This window comes from Stenella coeruleoalba (genome assembly GCF_951394435.1).
Source record: "Stenella coeruleoalba genome assembly, chromosome: 16".
Lineage (NCBI taxonomy): Eukaryota > Metazoa > Chordata > Mammalia > Artiodactyla > Delphinidae > Stenella > Stenella coeruleoalba.
Window position 1 is genome coordinate 69,980,034 of NC_137162.1, and position 20,704 is coordinate 70,000,737.

General features: G+C 39.9%; 1 protein-coding gene across 15 annotated transcripts in view; it reads right to left on the reverse strand.

Moving 5' to 3' along the window:
• Positions 1–20,704, reverse strand: part of ARID5B (AT-rich interaction domain 5B) — a 289,023-nt gene that overhangs the window by 88,320 nt on the left and 179,999 nt on the right. For all 15 annotated transcript variants that reach the window (XM_079899440.1, XM_079899444.1, XM_079899442.1 and 12 more), the window contains one exon: positions 5,374–5,604. In XM_079899440.1, the coding sequence (XP_079755566.1) occupies positions 5,374–5,604 (231 nt within the window). The remainder of the gene's footprint in view (positions 1–5,373; positions 5,605–20,704) is intronic.

Genomic DNA, 20,704 nt, shown 5'->3' on the forward strand with positions numbered 1-20,704 from the left:
GATGGGTTTAGATGACTACGTACAAGTTGTCTGAGGCCTAAGACTCCAACAGAAACAACAGAGAATCTTCATTTATCAAGAGAATTAAAAAAAAAAAAATCAAGCAAATACAAATTTTTTCTGAGCCCAGCAAGTGAGCTGTTACTACTGGATTTTATAGATGGGACAAGTGAGGGGCCTTACGTCACTTGCCCAGAGCACAGCAAATCAGACGGTTGAGGCTTGATTAAACCGGGGCTATGTGCCTATACGCCTAGCATTCTTTTTATTCAATACTATAACATGTTACCCCGCAGCCCCTCAGCAGAGGTTATGTCTTAATATTGATGTAGCCAACTTCTCCCCGGGGATCAGGGTTCACGGTGTTCTCCATAGGGACCAAACGCCAAGATGACGGTCCACCTCATCTCTGTTCTGTTCGGGTGATTTACCACATCCTTCCTTTAACCTCATCCCACTCCTTGGTCAAGAAGCCCATGCACACACGCACACGTGCACACACCATCTGCCAAGGAACTTAGAAGCATGACTTCTTACGTCTCTCTGCAATTCCAAACTCAAACCAAAATAAACCGTACTTTTATTAATTTTTTAACCAACCATATCTTCATCCATTTAGCCTCACCCACCTTTAAAAACTGATTTCACCTCATTTACATTGGGTCTGCCTCACATCTCTGATAGAAGCCAATACCTTAAAATTATCCATTTATCTACCATACTGCGGGTGCCTCTGTTTGGATTTAGCTGTGGACACCTCACACATGTGCAATCAATTTGTGTGATATTAATGTAAACATTGTGCATTACAAACTGGTGGACATTTTAGTGTTCTAACAGGAAAAACAGACAAAATGTTTGCAGGTGTGTGTTTTCTCTACAGCACAGAGGATAACCCACTATAAATGATGGTACCTGTTTTACAAAAGGATCATGACATTATAAAAAGAGGTAAAAGTAAGGTGGGGGGCTGTCAGAGAAGGTCTTATGCTAGCAGATGCTGACAGGACAGTGGGGGGCAGGAATTATACGCAGGGTAAAGATTTTATGAAAAAAAATTGCCATTCATAATGTCACTTTCCCCTCATTGTTATTATAACCTCATTTCCTAATGGCATGTGCAAGACAACCAGTTTTCATAATGCTTTAGGGCGGAGTCCATTGCTTTAGTTTTAAAAATAGTCAACTCTCTCGTGCTAAGAAAACAGCACATTGCCTTTCAGAGCATTGTAACTGACAAGATGGAAGAAAGCGGGCAGGATGTTGAGGCTGAAGCTTTTCAATCACCTAACATTAATACGATTCAATTTATGCTTATGTCATAGGTTTAGACATTGTGCTGCACTGTAAGCAAGGAAGGGACTTGAATAAAATACACTGAAGAAAGCAGATGGTATGCTATCAAAACCCTTCAAGCCTAAAATAACCTTTCCCAAGTAAGGAGAATAGTTAATTAAAACCAGGATATATTTACTCTATGCCGAATATCTCAATGTAAATAAAAATCAAAATGACACTACTGTCATGTGGGACTAAATGATGAAATTTCATCTATTCTCTTTTTCTTTCATAGTTTCTAATCAAACTTTTCATTAAACAGCTTCATAAAATTCCATGGAGAATTTATTTACAGGGACTCGCTGCAGACTTAAAAGTCTTACTTTTATTGTTCAATTAAATTTGTTATTCAGTGGACGACATTAAAACAATGGGAAAGGGGTGGGGTGTCTGAGCAGTTGGGCAAGGCTGTCACACGAGCAAAGTTCATTTTCAGAGATGAACCTGGGGAATGGGAGTAAGCTGGATGGCACACAGAGGAAACGAGGGGACATCCCTGCTCGAGAAAGAAAGCCCAGATCCGTTCCAAAGCCATGGCCTGGGTTTGTCCCAGCCCAGGTCCACCGACTCACATTCATGTCCTACTGGTAGAGAGGGCATCAGGCCATTTATACGTCCCACACAGAGAGCACGGGAGCTGAGGGTGATGACTAAGGGCAAACAAATCTAAGAGAGACCAGCAGCTGACCCAGGGCAAAGGCAGCCATTCCTAATGGAGGCTGGACCTGAATTTTAAATGATCTAGGTATTTCCAAAACTTTTCTAATAACCTCTCTACCTATTTTTATTTTTTAAAAATTTTTATTGGGGTAGAGTTGATTTACAATGTGGTGTTAGTTTCAGGCGTACAGCAAAGTGAATCAGTTATGCATATACATGTATCCACTCTTTTTTTTTTTTAAGATTCTTTTCCCATATAGGCCATTACAGAGTGTTGAGTAGAGTTCCCTGTGCTATACAGCAGGTTCTTATTAGTTATCTATTTTACATATAGCATTGTGTATATGTCAATCCCAACCTTCCAATTTATCCCTCCCCTTCCCGCCGCTTCTCCCTATTGTTAAAAACCAGATCCAGCTCTGTCTTTTCCATAAGGCTTTCCCTGACCCCTTCACCATGATATGACCATCCTCTCCGGCCAGGCCACCTCCTGCATGCCCCCAGCTCACTGTGAAATGCCTACTGCACGTGCCTTCTACAGCACTCACCCAATACTTCATCACTGACTTTCCTGTGACATGAGTTGACCTTTCAGGTGCGTTAATCCTGTCTTCCCCAATTAGATTTTAAATCCTCAAAACAAGCAAGGACTGTGTTTTATTTATCTTTGGAACACCCCCCTCCCACCCTCACTCCGTAACCCCATTTAATAAAAGAAAGCAAAAGATATATTAGTTAATAAGATAAACATTATTTAATCGTAGGAAAGCAGACACTGTCCTTTCGAGGAGGGCCTTGGAGGTATTTTATAGCAATTTATGAATTTCATGTGTCAAAGGCGTGGCTGCTAAATACTGCGCACTCTTTGCCATCAGCTCCACCATGCATCCACCTGGTGATACGGCTAAAAAATTTGATTTTTACAGCCTAGGCATACTGTTACCTAAATTACATCTGACCAATTACTGGAGTCACCAAACGTGTGGTACAGAATATATACTGTGCAGAAAATTCATCTGCGGGCCCCCCGGCACTCGCGGTAATCTGACAGAAGTGTTTCAGTCATCTGGCAGTGTTTAATATTAGGAACATTTGTTTAATGCCAGTCACTAATTAAATTTATGTTCTTCCACCAACTGTTGGTTGGAGAAACCCAACCCCGCGTTTCAACAAACCCTTTAACCCATGTTGATTTCAAATATAACCAGTTGGAGGTTTAAAAGGAATTTCTCTGGAAATTGAGATGTATGACCAGAAGTGCAAGGTGGGGGAGGGATGTTGGTGAACGTGTTCAAATTGGGTCAGAATAAGCTTTTTTTCTGTTCACTTACTAAAATGAAACCCTGTAAGAAGTCCCAACTATCTGAAGTATACACTTAACTAAAAAAATCTGATATTCTAATTTTTTAGACTAGCCATCTAGAAGCTCTTTAAAGGTACCTTCATTCCAAAAGAAAGTTTCCACCTTAAGAGTCTGGAGAAGAAAAACAGCATTAAAATTAGCTATACCAGAAGAAGATTCCGGAAAACATTCAAAAGTCAGATGCTTGTGTTTGTGAGAACATTTAAAACTAATTTAGTAACTCTTAAACAACCATTGTCGTCGTTGTTAAACTGCAACTTCTATTACCAATTCTAGACACAACGGCTTTGAAACTCCATGACTAATAACTCTTAAATTAGCCAAAAAGGTTAAAACATGTTTTCATTATATTACACTGTGAAACTCTAATTTAGAATACTCTTAAATGAGGGAAAGCATTTTTTCAGTTCTATTTTGTTTCAGGAATTTAGACACCTCTTGAGCAGGAAGCAGGACAGAGAAACGCTTTGTCCTGGGAGTAGGGGCTAGAGATGAAAAACTCAAAAGAGAAGTATTGAAAAGGGAAGATTTATAAATGTTGATCTGAAAAGAGAGTATGTTTTAAAAATGTCTTAGATACATTCATCTACTTGAATAAAAAGGTTATTTGAACATTAAGAACGATAAGAAAATCATAACTTGCATAAACACCACTGCTCTCTTATAGACCGAGAAGCCAGAGTTGTGAAAGGCACCTGGAAAAAGTTTGGAACAACCAAAAAAAGTCACGTCTAATAAACTTAGGTCCCCTTCCTCTCTTTTCTCCCTTTGCTCTTGGATCAAGATGAGCCGTCTGGTCACCTTACCCTCATCTGCCCACACACCTACTTACAACACCCCCGCAGCAGCTCCAGGGCTGCTGGAGTCGTGAACAATCAGACTGGAGAGGCCACCGTGGACCCCCAAACCACGGTGAGGCCTGTAACGGCTGAGCAGAATAATCTGAACCTGAATAATCCGCAAAATTAGGCATCCTCGGAAAGACATTACCCAACAGGATCAAGGAATGTTCTGCCCCAAGGGACCCCCTCATACTCTCTAAGCCAAGGGTCTCCACTGCGTCTGCACCCAGATACCCACACGGGAGCCAGCGCGGCTCAGTCATCACCCCGCTCACTCTACGGTGGTGATTCCCAGAGAAGGGAGAGGGTGAGAGTTGGGGGTGTCTTTCCCTCTGTAAGTATACGAACTGCCAGGCGACACGTGTACTACGATGACGTGCCCCCTGGGTATTCTGATGTCCCTGCCCAGCCTATTGAGAACCACTGATATGATCCAATCTCTTCAAGAAAGAGATGAGAAAGTGAAGATGTGAGAGAGGTGATTTTATCTTGCCTCCAGTCTTTCACGGCATGATGAAAGGTCTTCTAAACTTAGGATGTGCTGTCTTCTCCTCCTTCCTTTCTATCTACAGAGATCTCATGACCAATCAGCTGAACAGAGATGCAGGTACAGATATGTGAGCACATATCCATCTCTGATGGGCACAGTGTATAAAGATATATGTATATGACAAAATGAAGGGGCATGGGGATCTATTATCTGTCTATATCTATCTATCTATCTATCTCTATTTACCTTATGATACTGAGGTGTTTAAACTGGTGTGTTTTTTTTAAACTGGTGAACTTTTATAGCTCCTTATACCACTGAAAAGGAAGTGATCAGTTAAATGAAGAAAATCAGTATCTGAATAGCCAAACCCTTTTAAGAAGCAACTAGCATAAAAGCTTCCTGTCCTATAAAGTCCAATTTCAAGGTTGACCAAGCAACTCCAGACTCTGTCTTGAACAACAAATTCTAAAGAATAATCCTGGGCCCTGGTACACACAGGCTGCCAGGTAGGCAATGACGTCTTATGCCGCAATCATTGGGGAGAGGGGAGGGGTGGGTGGCACACTGGGCTTGTCAAAGTAAGCCCCGTTCCGCATCGCTGCTCTTCACAAGAACTGAAAACAGCCAGACACACACGCACAAGTTTCATGTAGGAAAAAAAAAAAAAAAAGACTCACCAAACTCATCGCATATGCTCTCATTTTCTATGAGAGTTGGGTGGTCAAAGGTGTCCCGACAGTACAGGATCTGAGGGTTCTTGCTGACCACTGCAATGCCCCCCAGGGCCAACGCAAACTGGTCCGTGAGAATGGAAGACGGCTTATCCTGGATGCGTTTCAGCATCGAGCGGTAGCGGCAGTACTGAGGGTAGCTGAGAACTATCACGTTCGTTTCTTCCTCGTCCTCCCCTAGACAAACGAGAAAACACTTCCATTACCCTTTTCGCTCCAACAGAGAATTGTCGTGGTCCTGGCATCATTTCAATGACCACCTCTGGTTTTGTACTAAAAATAGAGTCTTCAAAAAGACCCTTGTATCAGTTTATCTTTAGCACAGTTCGGCTGCTGCCAGCATCCTCTCAGCACCATCACCCCTCCAGATCCATGAAAAAACCTCAAGCAGAGAAAAGGAAAAGAGTGGGATGGATAACCCCCCAGACAGATTACGCAATGTTTAGGTCACCGGCAAGCAGCAGAACCAGAAAACCGTCTTGAAAGAATCTGATGTATATATATATTTTAAGCATTAAAGGCATCACCGTAGGAAAAAAATCAGAATTTTGCTGAGCTTCTTTATACTTCTTTCCACAGTTTGGTATTGCTTTTATTTTGGATTATGTCATCTTTCAGCGCTTAAAGCCCCTGTAAAGGTCATCTGGCCCCAGAGCGATGTCTGTGGGTCTAAAGAGCATCATTATCTGCTCTGGTGGTTGTTAGTTTTGCTCAATGAATATTTCTCATTCTCTTTACGGTCCTGTGGAAAGGCCGTACTTCCCTGCCCACTGAGGACAAACGGCTGTGTGACTTGTTCTGGCCAATGAAATATGGCAGCAGTGGGCGGCTACTTTAAGAGCCAGTGGACAATGGACCACACTCTCTCCCTCCCTTCGTTCTGGACATCTGTAACGTTTCAGACAGTGGCTACTCTGCCAGTCTTGGTCTTGAGTGAGGATAACACAGAGCAAAGCCCCTGGTTGGTCCTAAAGGGATGTATAAACGTAAGCACTTGTTCTTTCAAGTGAGACTGTGATTTGGAGGTTGTTTTTGCAGCATGATCCATTTCCATGTGACTGATACATCCACCTTCCCCCCGCCCTCCCCCCAACCCATACCCCCTATCTTCTTCTTTTTTTTTTTTTTTTTTTGCGGTACGCAGGTCTCTCACTGTTGTGGCCTCTCCCATTGCGGAGCACAGGCTCCGGACGCGCAGGCTCAGCGACCATGGCTCACGGGCCCAGCCGCTCCGCGGCATGTGGGATCTTCCCGGACCGGGGCACGAACCCGCGTCCCCTGCATCGGCAGGCGGACTCTCACACTGCGCCACCAGGGAAGCCCCATACCCCCTTATCTTCTAACGTTTCTCAAATCCATCTGGTAACTTAGCACAACGCAGAGGACCACACTGAGAGGACTCCCCAGGCATCTTTGTGAGAGCTCCATCAGAACCAACTTAACTCAGGAGAACGTTTCAGCACCTTTAAGGAAACTCCCTCTTACAATGTGATCTAAATGCTTATTTACACCTCACCATATTAAGTGCTCATTTACAAAACCCAGAGTCTGCATGCATGAATCCTTCCTTCATCTTAAGCTTGAGAAATGGCACCCCCTCCCTCTGGTATCCTGCCACCTGCACGACATCAAGCTGGATTTAGGCTCCACGACCCAGTTTGCCATCGCTCTCTATAACCACATCTTCAGGGCATTTGTAAGCAATTCCCAGATATGTCAGTTGCTTATCCAAAGGGAAAACACTCAATATTTCAAGCCTTTACGATGCTGCAGGGAACTGCACAAAACAGTTGTTAAGGATACCAACACTGTCGTGGCCATCTGGTAGCCAGTGGGAGACGAATGAGCAAGGACAGAACGTAATGATGGGACATAACCAGTACCAAAGGAAGGTGTGCATGCGACCTTTTCAGATAGGACGCCATTACCCAGATGTATTTCTCATTACGTTCACTTAGCTCCGCAGGCTGGAGGCTTCTTCGAGAATGGAGACGTTTAGCTGCTTTCCAGATGACGTCTTTTAACGGTTTATGTTGCTTAGACTCCAGCCTGGCTTGTGGGTAGCCACTTCATCAGTTGGCACACTTAATTAAGAGGAAATATGTCTACACTGAAAGCAAGTCCCCAGTGAAAAGTAGTTTTGAGATGCTGATGTATGTCCCAAGACATGCCAATTTGAGATTTTTACAGTAGATCAAGACACTAGTTCGTACTTTGGGTTCAAATCTGTGCTTTCTACAGAGTTAAAGCAAAAAAATGTTTTATTGGAAATATCTACCTAACATCAACAGAACTCCAGAGTGTCTAAGTACTAGTGGAAGAAGCAGCCCATAATGTGTCATTTGCATCATTACACTCTATTTGTCCAGGATGACCAAGATTTGTCTAGGATCGTCCAAGATGAGAGACAGGGGTATACCATGAACCCTCAGGACTTATTTCAGCATGCTCAGCCCCTAATGCCATCTCCTGTACATAGTAAATACTGTTCAAATATCTGTTGATTCCAAATCTCTTGGCTTTCTGTAATGGGTGGGGGGTGGCAGGAAGCCGTACTAGTTTCTCTAAGAATTCTTGAATGAAATGGAGAAAGTCATGATTCTCAGGCTGAATAAAGGTGAAAAAAATGAATGCTTCAGAGTTAGCTTTATAGCAGAAGATGTCATCTGGACTCACGGGACCACCTCACTTCCTTCCTATCCCTTCACATTGTCCTTCTGTTTTTCTCTGACCATTTTTCGTGATGATGCCATCTCTAGTTTCTTCTTAATTCTCTATTCTGGATGAAATCAGCCTCTTGGCTATGTTCTGTGCTTAGAAATGACTTTTTTTTTTTTTTTTTAACTCCATCTCATCCTTCAAACAATTATCCCTCTTTCATCAGGCAGTTTCCAAAACACTAACCAACCCATGTGGTCCTGCTCTTTCTGATGGGAAAAAAATAGCAAATTCCCTCTGACCCCAAGTCATGGAAACACATGCTATGATGTCCATTCATTCTGGAGACAGTATCTCTAAGAATGCTCCCAGGACCGCCCGCATCAGAATCACATAGCGGGGTGTAAAGAGGCAGACTCTGGGGCCCCAATGAGAACCTCTGACTCAGAAACCCTAAGGTTGGGGCCCAGAAATTTATATTTTTAACAAGCTCCCATGCACATTAAACTTTGAAAACACTACCTTTTACTTATAGTTATTTATTCAGTTGTGCTTAGATCTCTCTCCTCTCTCTCTCTCTATATATATATATATACTTTTTTTTTCTTTTTTTCCTGTTTTCAGTTATATGCTTCTACCCAAAACCCCAATGTACCTGAAACAGAATACAGGACCAAATTCCCTTCTCCTTGCCGCTTTCCCAGGACTGTTACAGGTATCACGGAAGACAGCAAATGTAAAAAAGCTCTCTTAACCAAACATATGAGGAACTGAGGAACTGTTTTCTTGTTTAGGAAGCGGAGCAAAAATGCTACTGCAATTTCTGGTGCTAATAATAAAACATTAAAATGTACAAAGGCCTTTCACACATAGCATATCTTTTGTTTGTCTGTTTCTCACAACAACCCTATTAGTAGCATGACAAACTGTTAATTAATATTCCCTGACTTAGAGACGGGAAAGTTGAGGTTCAGACACCCAAGTGACTAGTCCAGGATCTCAAAGAACTAGAAAGTGATGCAGGTGAGACTATAACCCAATCTTTTAACTCCAAGTTTGATGAGCTTTTCATTATGACAAAATGTCACTAATAATAACAACATTCCTTAGGGTAATATCTTGATTTCTTTTCCTATATGGGTGTGGCTGAAATAAAATATTTTTCCTTTGACATATGATTATTATTGTTGTTGTTACTGCTGTGGAAGAGATCTAACTAATTTACAGTATTAGGGACGAGGATGGTGGTCTTTGATCAAGTAAAAGAGGAGACATCCGTTTCATCAAGAACTGTTGAATTCAGCCAGTTATAAGCCAGAATTACTCTACTCTGGTTAAGTTGACGGGTTCTTATTTCGGAACACTGAAATTCCCATTGTAACGATTTAACATTATTGACACACCTTTCATGTTTATCAACTTTCTACTTTCTATCCACATGATAGGAAATAAAGGCAACTCTAGGCTGTGCAAGCCTAGAACCCCTGCCCCTCACTGAGAGGTCAGAGGCACAGCTGGGACCTGGTCTAATGTGGCAGTGCTTAGTGATTCCAAAAAAAAAAAATTATTATAACTTTGTTGCTTATTAGCAGAACCATCCATTTGGACCAGAATTTTGGCATTGTTTGGACAGAGGCAAATTTCCAACCTTTCAATTAGATATTCCCAGAGGAGCTGCCTTTAATATTTACAAAAGCAGAGAAAATCCTTGAGACCCTCAGGACTCCTGTGAAGAGGTTAACAAACATTCTAGGTGAGAGTCAAGAGAAAACAGAGAGTAAAGGTGAGATCTGGAAGAACCAACGATTCATCTAGGTCAAAGTTTCCCTGAGTGAAGATACCCTGGATCTCTTCTTTGGAGTTTAGGCAGAAGTTTCTTGAACCGAAGAAACTTCTTTTTTTTTTTCAAGACAAAGTGTGGTCACCTTAATATGAAAGGTATGTACAAGAGAGTACAAAACTGAGTTTGGAAGAGCTTTCCAGGTCTAAAATTCTATGATCCTATAACTTCCTTCTAAGCCTTTGCATTAACTTCTTCCTAATACAGCTACAAAGATATTAAATTGTTCAACAGCTGTCATATTTTATTTTGCCCAGTACACTAAGAAACAAATAAAGCCAAACAACCTTTCAAGAATTCTTAAATTCCTCAGCTACTTCTTTCCTCCTATGCCTTTCATACACACACAAACAAACACTCCTATGCAAAGTTACGCATGAAACGAGGGCTGACAGTAAACGCTGTGTAGGACATCTCCCCCTTCCCAATTCATAATAGGTCTAGCAGATAAATCTAAGAATGAATAAAGAGTGGATAAACTGCACATTTGTTTAGCAAGAGACAAACAAAGTGTTCCTGGAACAAAGATTTTCTTTCAGCCACACCCACGTAGGAAAAGAAATCAAAGTATTACCCTAAGGAATCTTTCTAACACACTCTAGTTGGTTGGGTTATATATACATTACTTGATTTCTGTCAACAGAAAATGACCAGCAATAAATTACTGGTACCAAAGACTGAAATTTCAAACCATAATTATGATATTCTATTAAAACGTCATCCTGTTCTTCAAGTCCCCCTCCACCAAAAAAAAAAAGTGTGCCTATTTTAAAATGAAATATTCAAAGGGAATAAGAGTCCCCAAATTACTAAACCTTATTTCAACTTCAGTGAAAAGAACTTTGCCTATTAAAAGTTAATACCTAAAGTACACTGCTTGTAATGCTCAACCAAAATTACTCTAATCCTGCACTTATATCATAATTACACGTTTTGTTAACCTCTCTCAATGTCAATTTTTCACTTATTTATATGTTTTCAAAGTCCAAAACAGAATTCCACTGAGAAACTGTAATTATAACGTGAGACTCCACCCAAGCTTTTCAAACAGTAACTGTATACCATTGCTTTAATCCCCAGCGTTGGGCTGGGAGCGGGGAGAAGGTGGGGGGAGATGGTAAGAGCAGGCATTCATTCTGAATAGCACGTTGCTCAAGTCGTCTTTGTAAAAAGAGAGATGCATGAAATAGCAAACACAATGAATTAATGGAGCATTGACTTTCAAATATCCATAATGCTATTTTTTTAAATAGATAATGGTGGCCAAACGCACAGAAGGCTGAAAACATAAATTCCGGAGGAGAAATTTGCTTTTATCTCTTACACAACAATTTAGAAATGTAACTTTCTTTTTCATTCTGTGGGGAGGGAGGAGGGAAGGCTTGTTTCGGAAACATCACACTATTATGCTTACTGAAAACCACTATAATCTATTTCTAACATCACAGTAAGCTTAAAAAAAAAAAAAAAAAAAACTTAAAAAAACCCTCGCACCAGGATTTTATAGAGCCTGGTGGAAAAAGTATGCATGTTCCTTCCTGCACCTAATTACCTCAACTGAAAAATCTGCCAAGTATTTTGCCCTTTAGTTCTCTTAATCGTATTAGGGCAAATGCATTTGGATGCCAATAGAAACAAACATTTAAAGATTTTCACTTAAAAGATTCCAAATATGTATGAAGGTTATGTTTGAGACACAATGTCCCTAGTCCTTCAAAGATGATATACAGTGTTCTTTTTTTTTCCCCAAGCAAATATGAATTTGCTCGTGTTATAAAACTTGATGTCTAGTTTTGAGACAATTTAAGTAAAATAATGTCAATATGAGAGGCTCTTACAATGATTTATGCTTCTTTCTGTTACTTTATTACATTAGACATTCCTTTCTCAAAGCTTTATACTTTTCACTGTGCTCCTAGCAACGACCCAAGGCAAAGCATCAACTTTATATACCTGGCACCATTCCAATTCTTACTGCTATTGACAATTATATTGAAGTTTCCACTTAATTGCTACTCGGCTGTGACACTGAATATTTGTCATAATTAGGCATTTCCTATTTTCCGTCCATTCATTTTTGATTATTACTGAAAATGAAATTTTTTTATTCCAGAAAACCTAAGCATGAAAATTCTACAGATAAGAGTAGCTACAGCTGTTACTATCATTACCAACATTGTAACATGCAGCAAAAAAAAAAAAAAAAGAAAAGAATATAATTTCTCAGAAGGTAATTTTCCTTTCAGTCTAAGTGCTCTTATTCATCTTACAGTTACTCAATGATTTCCTGTTCTAATTACAGGACATTATACAGAAAGACGTTTGTAAAAGGAAAATGCAGCAGTGCATATGACTTAAATGGCCTGAATTGGTTGAAAGTGTTTAAAATTCACAGTTGTACATTAACTTTATCAATTCCTGACTACAATTCTGTGTAAACGTGTAATGTGTCCCTACATCTCTCAAAAGGGAGTCAACCTAGTACCCAAAGTTAGTACACATCAAAGGGGAAAATACAGTTGCAGTTAAACTGATGTTGAAGAGTCGGGGTGGGGGAAGATCAGTTTTTTGGTTTTTTTTCTCACCAAAGCTGTTAAATTGGAGGCATGCCAAGATAAGGAGTGGAAAATACTAATAATAAAAATAAATTAAACGCCTGATTAAAAGGGAGAGAGAACAAGATTCCATCCAGAACAGAAATGAAAATGCCACAAACTATTTCATAAAAACATACTGTGACGTAAATTGCACATCAGTATTGCACTGCTGTGGTTATTTTGAGAAATGGTTTGTACTGTAAGTCAGATGGTGCTGCCCCACCCTTAATGATTTTGTAAGTCTCTACACAGTAAGCAAGTGGGGCAGCCCTGAGATGGCTAAGACAGAAAACAGACCCAGCCAAACAGCACTGACAATAAAAAGATAATGTACTTTTAACATAACAGAACAAGAAGATTGGTTTTATTAACTAAAAAAAACCCCGACTTTAAATGGTCCCCAGCTTGCCATTTGTTTTGATAAATGGAAAGACAGATCTTCCCAGGATAGGCAACAAAAACATCACTGGAGAACTTATAAAAAGAGAATATGGGAAAATATGTCAGTGCATGGTTACAAACAGGACAAAGAATATTTCAAATGTAAAACCCAGGGTTTTAACCAGCTGTTTCCAAGAGCAAGCCACTTCAAATGGATGGACACACAAATATAAAAATACGTGTTAATATGTTAATATCAGCTTTTCCCCTACTACTGCTTCATCACTCAAAAAAAGAAGACAACAGAAAGCTAAACTAAAACCAAGCACTGCTATCACTTGAAGGAACAAATGAACCTACTAGGAGGCAAAGCCGGCTCCACCACCAAGGGTCCCCCAAATGGTCACTGAATTCTACGCTGCATTCAACAGCCATATTAGATTTGTTCTAGAGAATTCTGTGTCTGATTCCCACATGGCTCATCTCAGCCAAATTTAAATGTCATACAAGACAGGGATTATGCAACAGGTGTATCTACTGGTGAGACCACATGGCCAGAATGACGCATAGGTAAAAGTGGTGACCATATTTGGGGTGTGATTCTAAGGGGCCTGACTTACCTAACCTGCTTCCCTTTCACAGGATTAACTGTTAAGCTACTGTCAACCATTCACTTTTAGTATCAATGAGTTTCAGTGTCTGAAGAAGAAAATATAAAGAACCCTTGAGACCCCCTAGGAGCCAGATCTGAGTCAAAATTTCTCCTACTCTAAAATTGTGTCAGAGATTAATTTATCCATTTATTTATTTACTAGTGACCCAGGTAAGACTATTATATTGGATTTGAACTTAGTTCAACTCAACCCTCTCTCGCTTTACAGGAAGCTACTACTAAGATCCAGTTAGCCCCTCTGGTACCATGACAAAGTTGCTATAAGAGAAGGAAACTTGACCATCATTAGCACAACTGGTCTTAATACTCATATTAACTTCTGCCATCTTTCCCCTTAAAATATCTACATAGCTTTATATTCTTTTTTCTGTGTGTGATACGCGGGCCTCTCACCGTTGGGGCCTCTCCCATTGCGGAGCACAGGCTCTGGACGCGCAGGCTCAGTGGCCATGGCTCATGGGCTCAGCCGCTCCGCAGCACGTGGGATCCTCCCAGACCGGGGCACGAACCCGCGTCCCCTGCATCGGCAGGCAGACTCTCAACCACTGTGCCACGAGGGAAGCCCTTTATTCTTATTTTGTAGCTCATGCCTGCCATCATTGCGAGAGTCACAATTCCATTTCTGCAGCAACCATGTAAGCCTTTGACATTTGAGAGACCCTCCTGAACCCCTAAACTCATGAATAAACCTAATTAAGGTGTGATACTGGACAGATCAATAGCTAAATGATTAACTTCCACACATTAGTCTCTCAGCATGTAAGATCTGAATTTGTGCCTTAACAAAATGACATCACTATTTGTCATGACTTTCATGGACATGATTATTTCACTAGTCAACACTGATCAAACTAAATGTCATCATTTCCAACATGGTTTGTATCGGGGGAAATAATCTGTGTGTGGAGAACTAAACACCAAATGATGTAAGACTGATTAATATTGATTACCTAATGCTCAGCATTTTGAAGGCATTCTATACATATATACACACACACACACACACATACATGTGTGTGTGTGTATATATATACACTATATAACAGGATATATATCTGAAAATAATATTATGTCATGGTACGGCTACTTTCATTAAAACTGTGTGGTCATTAAAAATACTAAAATCAAATAACATTTCAGGTCATGCAAAGATGCTTCTGCTATATTCAGTGAAAATAAGAAAGGTAAGAAATAATATATTCAGCCCCTTGTCTTTTGTTTAATAGCATTACTGAGATATAATTCACATACTAGATAATTCATCCATTTAAAATGCACAAGCTTTTAGTATATTCACAGTTATGCATCTATCACTACAGTCAAATTTAGAACATTTTCATTATCCCAAAAGAAACCCTAAACCCCCCTCACTCCCACATCTCTTTGCCCCTCATCAGTCCTAGGCAACCACTAATCTACTTTCTGTCTCTATAGATTTGCCTATTCTGGACATTTAATATAAATGGAATCATACAATATGCGGTTCTTTTTGACTGGCTTCTCTCAGGATAATGTTTTCAAGGTTCATACATACTGTAGATTGTATCAGTATTTCATTTCCTTTTACTGCTAAATAATATTCCATTGTATGGACATGCTACATTTTATTTATCCATTCCATCAAGAGATGAGACATCTGGGTTGTTTCCACTTTTTGGCTATGATGGATAATGCTGCTACCAACATTTGAGTAAAAGTTTTTGTGTGGATATATGTTTTCATTTCTCTTGTGCATATACCTAGGAATGGAATTGATGGGTCATATGGTAATTCTGTGTTTGCCCTTTTGAGGAACTGCCAGACTGTTTTCCAACGTGGTTGCAGCATTCTACATTCTCTCCAATAGTGTATGAGGTTTCTGATATCTGCACATCCTCGCTAACACTTGTTATTATTTGTCTTTTTGATAGCCATCCTAGAAGATGTGAAGTGGTATCCCATGTTGTCTTGTTTAATGCTTAAAAATCACTAATAGTGGGGTTCAGCTAGGTTATGAGATTATCTGGGATTCTTATTCTCCTTTGTTTGCCTGCATTTTAACTGTGCAATATTTTTTTAAAGATGTGGACATCTGGCAAATTTATATGGAATTTCAAGAGATCTCAAGTAGTTAATCTTAAGAAAGAACAAAGCTGGAGGACTTACACTTTTCTATTTCAAAACTTACTACAAAGCTACAGTAATCAAAGCAGTGTGGTAATGGCATAAGGGTCAAATGTGATCGACAGAATAGGGAGTCCAGAAATAAACTTTCAAATGTGTCAACAAGGGTGCCAAGATCATTCAATGGGGAAAGGACAGTCTTTTCAATAAATGGTGTCAGGAAAACTAAATATTGATAGGAAAAGAATGCATTGGAACCCTTACCTCACACCACATACAAAAATTAACTTAAAATTGATCAAAGACTCAAATTGAAGAGCTAAAACTACAAAACACAGGAGGAATCTTCATGACCTAGGATTTCACAATGGTTTCTTAAGCATGACACCAAAAGTGCAGGCAACAACAAGAACAAAAAAATAGATAAATTGGACTTCATCAAAATTTGAGGGCTTCCCTGGTGGCGCAGCGGTTGAGAGTCCGCCTGCCGATGCAGGGACATGGGTTCGTGCCCTGGTCCGGGAAGATCCCACATGCCGTGGAGCGGCTGGGCCCGTGAGCCACGGCCACTGAGCCTGCGCGTCCGGAGCTTGTGCTCCGCAACGGGAGAGGCCACAGCAGTGAGAGGCCCACGTACCACAAAAAAAAAAAAAAAAAAAAAAAAAAATTGAAACTTTTGTGCACCAAAGGACACTATCAAGAAAGTGAAAAGACAACCCTCAGAATGGGAGCAAATATTTGCAAATCATATATCAAATAAAGGATTAATATCCAGAATATACAAATAGCTCCTACAACAAAAAGACAAACAACCCAACTTAAAAGGACTTGAATAGATATTTCTCCAAAGAAGTTATACAAATGACACATGAAAAAAATGCTCAATATCATTAGTCACTAGGGAAATGCAAATCAAAACCATAATGAGATACTACTTCACACCTACTGGGATGGCTATTAGTTTAAAAATAAATAAAACAAAACCAATAAACTCCAAGTGTTGGTGAGGATGTGGAGAAATTGGAACCCTCATCTATTGTTGGTGAGAATGTAAAATGGTTGTAGCTGCAGTGGAAAACAGTCTGGAAGTTCCTTAAAAAGTTACATATTGAATTATCATATGACCTAGTAATTCCACTCCTAGGTATATACCCCAAAGAATTGAAAACAAGAACTCAAACAGATACCTGTACATCAGTGTAACAGCAGCATTATTCACAAGAGCCAAAAAAGTAGAAACAACTCAAGCGTCCAACAACAGATGAACAAATAAACAATGTGGTTATGCATACAATGGAATATTATACAGCCATAAAAAGGAATGAAGTTCTGATACATGCTACAATATGGATGAACTCTGAAAACATTATGCTAGTGAAATAAGCCAGACAAAGGACAAATAATGTATGATTCTATTTATATGAAGTATCTAGAATAGGCAAATTCTTACAGAGAGTAGAACAGAGGTTGCCAGGGGCTGGGGCTGAGGACAGAGGCAGGGAATAAGGAGTTATTACTTGATGGGTAAAGAGTTTCTGTTTAGGATGATGAAAAAGCTGGAAATAGATACTGGTAATGGTTACACAAGACTGGGAATGTACTTAATGCCACTGAATTGTAAGCTTAAAAATGGTTACAACAGGAAATGTTACGTACATGTATTTTACACAATTCAAAAAACGAGGGGCCTATCTGGCAAGGGTTATATTTTCTATGTGGATGCATTCTTAATTGCTTCTTGAAAGAAAAAGAGGTGTCTCTCCAACCTGTAACTAAAATATAAACTCCTAGAGGGCACAGAATCAGTGTCCTAGTTTCTTGTTATCCCTCCTAGACCTTTGAAGGACCACTGACAAATGCAATTGCCTATAGAGAGTATCGCAGTCAACATCTGAACCTTCTGTCAAACAGTAAGAGCAGTCATGTCATTAGTTCACTCTAGGCTCTGGACCAGCAGCTCTTCCCAATAGGCTGAAAGGATGTGGAGAAAGTAATCCACCAAACAGTGCTTTAGTCATTGGCTGGCATTAGATGATGGGGACTGAGGTTAGGCAGTCATCTCATTTTCGTGACTTTTTAAAAAATAATTGCACTGCTTGAGGAGTGTGTGGACCACCCTCAAAGAGCTGAGCCAGCTCCAAACAACAGCATTGACTTCTGGGAGCACACATCCTCGTGTGACAAGAATTGCTTGGATTGCATTGTTTTCTTGCATATTATCATAGGCCTTCTGGAGTGGCTTAACAAGGAGGGCAAAGGCTTCTGTCTTCTACCAGTGGCTCATCATGAATCAGGGGACTTCAAACTGGTGAACCCCTGGACCGAACCTGCATAGGCATGGGACAGATGCTCAACATCTGTGTCACTCACTACTCTACTCATCCGCCTGAGAGTGAGCCTGCACTCAGTACAGCCAATCTCCTTTACCCATCTACTGCCCCTTAGTCGTCTCATGATCACTAAAGAGACCAATCAAAATACTGGTTTTGGAGAAGCCTCCTTTATTGGTATATTAAGGCACCATAAACCATGAGCTTTGATTGTTCTCTTTTTTCACATATTTCCGTTAAAGGAGAAGCTTGGCAGTAGTAACAGAGTACGTTGGCCTGCATTAAGATGCTCTGAATTCAGAAAAGCCAGAGCAATAAAGGTTAATGATGCTGATCCCTTTAAATGTAGCTGGAATGTTCTGCGAGGTTACCAGATTTTAAAAAATAAACTGCATAAAACCTAAGGATAAAAATTTTACATAATTTATATCAGAACTCTTGTACTTTAATAAATATAGACTCTAACACTTCAGATTTTATCAAATGATATATAATATTTATTCTAATTATAGTCAATCACCATCTTATTTCATTCCATATCATGTTTAACATTTTCTACTGCCTATTAACAAAAAATTCATTCAAATTTATGATAAAAATTTAAATGTCCTCTTAAAATTGGAAAAAGGCAAATATATGGTTTTTGAAAAACCTTTTATAGCAGGATTATTCAATAGAAACAATGTGAGCCAAGTATGTCATTAACATTAAAAAAAGTAAGAAGCAAACAGGTGAAATTAATTTTAATAATCGATTTTATCTTTTTTAGCTCTAGTATTTTACTACTAAAAGTAATAATTCAATGGACATTTTTGTCTCCCTCCTTTAATTGAGATATAATTGACGAGGCTCTTTGGTAGGGTTAATGGTCAACTCTGGGAGGGCTCATGCCAAGAAATGCCAAGTATTTCCCAGAACTTCTGCTGCCGGTGTCCTTGTCCCCGCGGTGAGCCACAGCCACCCCACACCCCTGCAGGAGACCCTCCAACACTAGCAGCCGTGTGGCTGACAGGGTCTTGGTGCTTTGGCTGGGTGTAAGGGCTGTGCCTCTGAGGTGGGAGAGCTGAGTTCAGGACACTGGTCCACCAGAGACCTCCCAGCTCCATGTAATATCAAACAGCGAAAGCTCTCCCAGAGATCTCCATCTCAATGCTAAACCCAGCTCAACTCAACGACCAGCAAGCTCCAGTGCTGGACACCCTACGCCAAGCAACTAGCAAGATAGGAATACAACCCCACCCATTAGCAGAGAGGCTGCCTAAAATCATAATAAGATCACAGACACCCCGAAACACACCACCAGATGCAGTCCTACCCACCAGAAAGAAAAGAACAAGCCTCATCCACCACAACACAAGCACCAGTCCCCTCCACCAGGAAGTCTACACAACCCACTGAACCAATCTTAGCCACTGGGGGCAAACACCAAAAACAATGGGAACTACGAACCTGCAGCCTGCAAAAAGGAGATTCCCAAACACAGTAAGTTAAGCAAAATGAGAAGACAGAGAAACATACGGCAGATGAAGGAGCAAGGTAAAAACCCACCAGACCAAACAAATGAAGAGGAAATAGGCAGTCTACCTGAAAATGAATTCAGAGTAATGATAGTAAAGATGATCCAAAATCTGGGAAATAGAATGGAGAAAATACAAAAAAGGTTTAACAAGGGCCTAGAAGAACTAAAGATGAAACAAACAATGATGAACAACACAATAAATGAAATTAAAAATTCTCTAGAAGGAATCAATAGTAGAATAACTGAAGCAGAAGAACGGATAAGTGACTTAGAAGATAAGATAGTGGAAATAACTACCACAGAGCAGAATAAAGAAAAAAGAATGAAAAGAATTGAGGACAGTCTCAGAGAACTCTGGGACAACAGTAAATGCACCAACATTAGCATTATAGGGGTCCCAGAAGAAGAAGACAAAAAGAAAGGGACTGAGAAAATACTTGAAGAGATTATAGTTGAAAACTTCCCTAACATGGGAAAGGAAATAGTCAATCAAGTCCAGGAAGCACAGAGAGTCCCATACAGGATAAATCCACAAGGAGAAACATGCCAAGACACATATTAATCAAACTATCAAAAATTAAATGCAAAGAAAAAATATTAAAAGCAGCAAGGGAAAACAACAAATAACATATAAGGGAATCCCCATAAGGTTAACAGCTGATCTTTCAGCAGAAACTCTGCAAGCCAGAAGGGAGTGGCAGGACATATTTAACGTGATGAAAGGGAAAAACCTACAGCCAAACTCACTCTACCCAGCAAGGATCTCATTCAGACTTGACGGATAAATAAAAAACTTTACAGACAAGCAAAAGCTAACAGAATTCAGCACCAACAAAACAGCTTTACAACAAATGCTAAAGGAACTTCTCTAGGCAGGAAACACAAGAGAAGGAAAAGACTTAGAAAAACTAACCCAGAACAATTAAGAAAATGGTAATAGGAACAAACATATCAATAACTACCTTAAATGTAAATGGATTAAATGCTCCAACCAAAAGACACAGACTGGCTGAACAGATACAAAAACAAGACCCATATATATGCTGTCTTGTTACAAGAGACACTTCAGACATAGGGACACATACAGACTGAAAGTGAGGGGATGGAAAAAGATATTCCATGCAAATGGAAATCAAAAGAAAGCTGGAGTAGCAATTCTCATAGCAGACAAAATAG